General features: G+C 43.4%; 1 protein-coding gene across 3 annotated transcripts in view; it reads right to left on the bottom strand.

Moving 5' to 3' along the window:
• Positions 1-429: 429 nt before the first annotated feature.
• The window catches only part of dop1a (DOP1 leucine zipper like protein A), a 30,997-nt gene continuing 25,426 nt past the window's right edge, over positions 430-6,000 (bottom strand). For all 3 annotated transcript variants that reach the window (XM_085422538.1, XM_085422539.1, XM_085422540.1), the window contains 9 exons: positions 4,795-4,904; positions 4,467-4,616; positions 4,151-4,212; positions 3,802-3,954; positions 3,557-3,693; positions 3,408-3,463; positions 3,128-3,292; positions 1,202-1,331; positions 430-1,033 (listed from right to left, as the gene is read on the bottom strand). In XM_085422538.1, the coding sequence (XP_085278664.1) occupies positions 725-1,033; positions 1,202-1,331; positions 3,128-3,292; positions 3,408-3,463; positions 3,557-3,693; positions 3,802-3,954; positions 4,151-4,212; positions 4,467-4,616; positions 4,795-4,904 (1,272 nt within the window). In that variant the 3' untranslated portion in view covers positions 430-724. The remainder of the gene's footprint in view (positions 1,034-1,201; positions 1,332-3,127; positions 3,293-3,407; positions 3,464-3,556; positions 3,694-3,801; positions 3,955-4,150; positions 4,213-4,466; positions 4,617-4,794; positions 4,905-6,000) is intronic.

The following is a 6,000-nucleotide window of genomic DNA, read 5'->3' as shown; positions in this document are numbered from 1 at the left end:
CTTAAATGGAATTATCTGACAAGAATGGCTTTCTGTGCAGTAGAGAAGTCTTTGCTTCAGTTTTGGTTTTAGGCATTTTCTAGTATTTTATTACCCCGTTACTGCACTAAACAGCAGGTAGGTGTCTGTGTATTGCGCTCACACATTTTTCTATGTTCTCTAGCATCAGCTGATAACTTAGGACTCGACCCTTTTTGAGTAACTGTAGTCATGGCTGGCTCCAGAAAAACAAGATTCCGATGACGACAAAGCTAATGTGGAAACCAACGGGCAATGCGGTAGTGGCTGTCTATCTTTTATACACAGTCTACACCTGCTCAGATGAGAATGGAGAAGAGACTGAAGAGACTTAGACTGAATGGCAGGGGCGTAGTGTAAGTTCTTTCTTAATATTTAGAAAGAGAACAACATAGCTGATGTAAACTTCTCATTAGAAATCTTTATTAAGTCACATCGATATGGAATGGCACAGCATTTTCACTTTATCCTAAAGGACTCACATGAAATGTTGAAAGTCATCAAAGCTGCTCCATATATACAAATAATTAAAATCAATAAAGTAGCTTTTAAAAGAAAAATCATTATAAAAAAAAAAAAAAAAAAAAGAATGTACAAACTCCTCCCCAAGTTTATAATCCCATATAGTTTTTTTAATGTACAGGTTGAGGTTCACTAGTGTTGATCAGTTGTGTGTTAGTTCCCTCTCCCTCCGCTTGTTTTGACCTCACGTCTTGATGAGCCCCTCTAGAAAGTCTTTTTCAACCATCTCCTCAATGTTTTGTCGAGCTCGACTCCAGAACACTTTCTGGCTCTCCAGTTTGTGGCCCTCCTTGTGGCTGGGGAAAGAGGCATCTGTGCGGTTGTGAGCGTAGGCGGGGCCTGAGCGGCTGCTGGCCTTGCTGCTGAACACCTGGCTGAGCAAGTTGAAGAAGGGCAGCAGCTGCTCCATACTGCGGATCACGTAGAGGGTCAGCATTAGGTGACCTGGCTCCCAGGACAGGGTTTGGGTGGAGCAGTCCTCTTCTGGGTTTTTCTATGAGGAGGAGGCAAATAATTTACTGAAGCTGAATATTCACCTGCCAACCTGCAAAAACTACAATTTGCAAAACAGCCTCTTTTAACAAGCACTTTCCTCTTTGTAAAAGGCACTTATTTATCTTCATTATTTAATAACCTGTGCAGACAAGAGAAGATGAGATACCTTGGCTCGTTTCCTCAGCAGCTTCACTAGTCGGACAATGTAGGGCTTAAACTCTCTCTGGTGAATCCCCTGACGTCTCACTTCCAACCCCGAATCGTCTGACGCCTCTGGGATGAAGGCCCAGCGATACCTGTAATGAGGCGTGACATACTCAGATTGACTCAGAACAGCTTTAAAGGAGTGAAATTCACATAATCAATTATCACAATGTACCCTTCCACATCTCAAATACTGACACACAGGCACACACTTCTACCTAAACAAATTACAGTGGGGCAAAAAAGTATTTAGTCAGCCACCGATTGTGCAAGTTCCCCCACCTAAAATGATGACAGAGGTCAGTAATTTGCACCAGAGGTACACTTCAACTGTGAGAGACAGAATGTGAAAAAAAAATCCATGAATCCACATGGTAGGATTTGTAAAGAATTTATTCGTAAATCAGGGTGGAAAATAAGTATTTGGTCAATAACAAAAATACAACTCAATACTTTGTAACATAACCTTTGTTGGCAATAACAGAGGTCAAACTTTTACTATAGGTCTTTACCAGGTTTGCACACACAGTAGCTGGTATTTTGGCCCATTCCTCCATGCAGATCTTCTCGAGAGCAGTGATGTTTTGGGGCTGTCGCCGAGCAACACGGACTTTCAACTCCCGCCACAGATTTTCTATGGGGTTGAGGTCTGGAGACTGGCTAGGCCACTCCAGGACTTTCAAATGCTTCTTACGGAGCCACTCCTTTGTTGCCCGGGCGGTGTGTTTTGGATCATTGTCATGTTGGAAGACCCAGCCTCGTTTCATCTTCAAAGTTCTCACTGATGGAAGGAGGTTTTGGCTCAAAATCTCACGATACATGGCCCCATTCATTCAGTCCTTAACACGGATCAGTCGTCCTGTCCCCTTGGCAGAAAAACAGCCCCATAGCATGATGTTTCCACCCCCATGCTTCACAGTAGGTATGGTGTTCTTGGGATGCAACTCAGTATTCTTCTTCCTCCAAACACGACGAGTTGAGTTTATACCAAAAAGTTCTACTTTGGTTTCATCTGACCACATGACATTCTCCCAATCCTCTGCTGTATCATCCATGTGCTCTCTGGCAAACTTCAGACGGGCCTGGACATGCACTGGCTTCAGCAGCGGAACACGTCTGGCACTGCGGGATTTGATTCCCTGCCGTTGTAGTGTGTTACTGATGGTGACCTTTGTTACTTTGGTCCCAGCTCTCTGCAGGTCATTCACCAGGTCCCCCCGTGTGGTTCTGGGATCTTTGCTCACCGTTCTCATGATCATTTTGACCCCACGGGATGAGATCTTGCGTGGAGCCCTAGATCGAGGGAGATTATCAGTGGTCTTGTATGTCTTCCATTTTCTGATGATTGCTCCCACAGTTGATTTTTTCACACCAAGCTGCTTGCCTATTGTAGATTCACTCTTCCCAGTCTGGTGCAGGTCTACAATACTTTTCCTGGTGTCCTTCGAAAGCTCTTTGGTCTTGGCCATGGCGGAGTTTGGAGTCTGACTGTTTGAGGCTGTGGACAGGTGTCTTTTATACAGATGATGAGTTCAAACAGGTGCCATCCATACAGGTAACGAGTGGGGGACAGAAAAGCTTCTTACAGAAGACGTTACAGGTCTGTGAGAGCCAGAGATTTTCCATGTTTGAGGTGACCAAATACTTATTTTCCACCCTAATTTACGAATAAATTCTTTACAAATCCTACCATGTGAATTCATGGATTTTTTTTTCATATTCTGTCTCTCACAGTTGAAGTGTACCTCTGGTGCAAATTACTGACCTCTGTCATCATTTTAGGTGGGGGAACTTGCACAATCGGTGGCTGACTAAATACTTTTTTGCCCCACTGTATGTCTGTTATTGAGTCCCTGATGATGACATGCAAGCTAGTGTCTGTACTGACATCTGAAACTGAGGCAGGCTCTCGGGAGGCAGCGCCAAGGCCAGATCCAGAAGCTTGCAGGCAGAGAGATAGAGGTTGAGCCAGCGTTGACTGTTGTAGGAGGTGGAGAAGCCGTTCCCTCCAGAATAGGTGGTCTCTAGCCCAGCCACAGATGGCCCGGATGTCCTACAGGTGAACAGGGTTTTGTTTAAAAAACAAAAAAACAGGAAGACAGGAGTGAGTTGTCTGTGATGTACATTTACCATCACAGACCAGTTTGTTATAACAAGACATTGTATACCTTGATATGTCCTCATCTGCTGTCAGCTCCTGCTCCATCAGTAGAAACACCTGAACCTGCAACATACAAATGTGTGAGTGCATCAGTTTGGGTAAAACACAGGCACAGCTGCAGCAGGGGTCAGATTTTATGTAGCCTGTATTGCTAACCAGCTCAGTGATCATGGTGGGCCACAGAGAGGTGAGGTGCTGAGGTGACATGCGCAGCAGCAGCACTCTGAAGAACAGGAACACCTGAGCATGAAGGATGGGCACCTGAGGCAGACGCAAGCTCTCCACGAGACGCTCTGTGGACACACACGTTAGAAGAAAAAATACCTAATAACTTCAGCTGGGCTTTCAGGCGACAGATAATATTAAGGAACTTCAGAGTGGTGTTTTCTGTGTGAGGTTACCTTGTATGTCAGGCAGATATTTCTGATACTGGTCCACTTCGCTGCTGTAGATGGTGAAGGCCAGACGTTTAAGCAGCATGGCCCTCTGCTCCAGCTCAGCATCTCTGTTGGTGAACAGACTCAGGGAACTGCTCTGGGCTACAGCCACCCGAGCTAACAGGAACACACACACACACAAATGTGACGTGTTATTACTTCACCTGCCACAGTCTTTTAGCTTTTAATATCTGTAACATATTAGAATGTTTTGAGCCGTCAGTAAGTGGAGGGAGGGGGGAGTGGTCTGATAAATGATCTGTGACTGCACCCAGTGATACATCTCCAAATTCTAATAGGGAAACTAGCTTACTCATGAGGTCTCTGAATGTGGTCTTGTCATGAGTCATCAAGTGGTCAATGATCGCTCTCCAGCTGCAAAAATGAGGAAAATTATGGAATAATTTCTACAAGCACAGCTTTGTTATATTTGGCAACAGATGCAAAACTAAACATAGTGAAGCTTTTACTTTAAAATCTCTCTCTTATGTAGATGAAGTGTCTTTGTTTATAATTCTATCCCCCTTCAATTGTGATCTCTTAAGTGCATTTCTCTCTTGTAATAACTTGCATTACAGCTGTACAAGTCTTCACCCACACACAGTTAGTTTCCTCTCCTTCCTACTCACTGGCTGACGCAGGAGGAGTCCATCTGGAAGAAGGTGTGGTCCATGAAGAGGTCGAAGGCCTCCTTCTTCCAGGCACGCCGGGTGTACTGATACCCACTTAGACTGCTCAACAGTTGGATACAAGCCCGGTAGCTGGGGGCGTTGTGAGCGCTGTCAGAGAAAAATTAGGAATGACCAGGATGTGAAGCATCCATGCAGACATTCAATGCGTTTTATTATTGATTATCATTACTAAATTTTTTTTTTTTTTTTTAAAAGAAGAATTTACATAGTGTTATTTCTCAATGAGGACAAAAGCAGCACACAATACAAAGAAGCTCATCCACACCTGTGGTTGCGGAGGTAGGGAACTACGTAGTGCATGATATTAACCAGCAGCGGAATCACCTTCTCCTTCTCATCACTGTAGAACACCATGTCCAACAGATGAGCCAGCACCTGGCGGATACAGCCAACATTCATTGTGTTGTTTACATCAAAATCTTAGTAAATGGGACAAAACCAAGCAACATTTTTCAAAAGTAGAGAGCAGATAGTTGCGGCCACTGAGCCTCAACACCTGCTTCCTGTGTTGTTTGGTTGTAGGAAAAAAAAAAAAAAGCCATAAGACAGAGACGGAGGGGGATCCACCCAGGTGAGCAAACATTTTTAAATAACATGCATGTTCTGATGAGTACAGAAGTTAAAGTTGATTATGATAATGCTTTAAAATGACTGCTCAATTAACTGCTGAGTGATGCTTCCAAAAGAAGTTGTAAAAACCACATCACACCAAAGAGACTTAAACTGAAGCATCCTTGAACACCATCCAACCACTGCATTGTGCGTTTTTTATGCTGTCATAGTTTCCAGTGCTTGCACACCTTAATATTCTTCTTGAAACAGTAAGTTTCTCATTCATTTGTGCATATTAAGGTTTTGGACATAGTAGCATGCTAAACAGCGCTCTTTTCTCGCACAGTTTCCCGCTCTTTGGCTCTTTATTTACAAACCACATCACACATCAAACATGTTACTGATATGATACATATTTGACTGCATACTAACTTTCTTTTTGCTTAAATAAATGTGTTTTTCACAAAAGTCATGTACACTCCACATTTTGTCACATTCTTTCTGCCATTAGGTACTTTTATCCAAAGAGTGAAAAATAAGAAATGACCATCACACTACTCACCAGCTACCAGATGCATAGACTGCAGTGCAGGACATATTTGATGAACTGCCTTATATGCATCCATCCATCTATAAACTGCATCCATGAAGCATGGGCAATATCTGCGTAATGAGCTCCACTCTGAGCTAAAACAGCCAAAACATTGGAGGTGGCCACCGATTTCAATTATCCACCTCCTCCAAAGCATAACACTTAACTCAGCACATGAATTTATTGGTTCATTAATAATGGTTTAAGAGTTTGAGAGGTGGTTATAAATCAGCTCTAAGAAGTTCAGATGGACCGTGGGGGTGTGCTTGATAACGACAGGCCTAAACATTGCTGGTAAATATGAGCGAGAGCAGTTTGAAGCATAAT

The sequence above is a fragment of the Rhamphochromis longiceps genome, linkage group LG11 (assembly GCF_057381845.1).
Source record: "Rhamphochromis longiceps isolate RC_006_pf linkage group LG11, R_longiceps_female_GT1.1, whole genome shotgun sequence".
Taxonomy (NCBI): domain Eukaryota; kingdom Metazoa; phylum Chordata; class Actinopteri; order Cichliformes; family Cichlidae; genus Rhamphochromis; species Rhamphochromis longiceps.
Note: the sequence above shows the minus strand (reverse complement) of the source record. Positions and strands in the feature narration are given on the sequence as shown.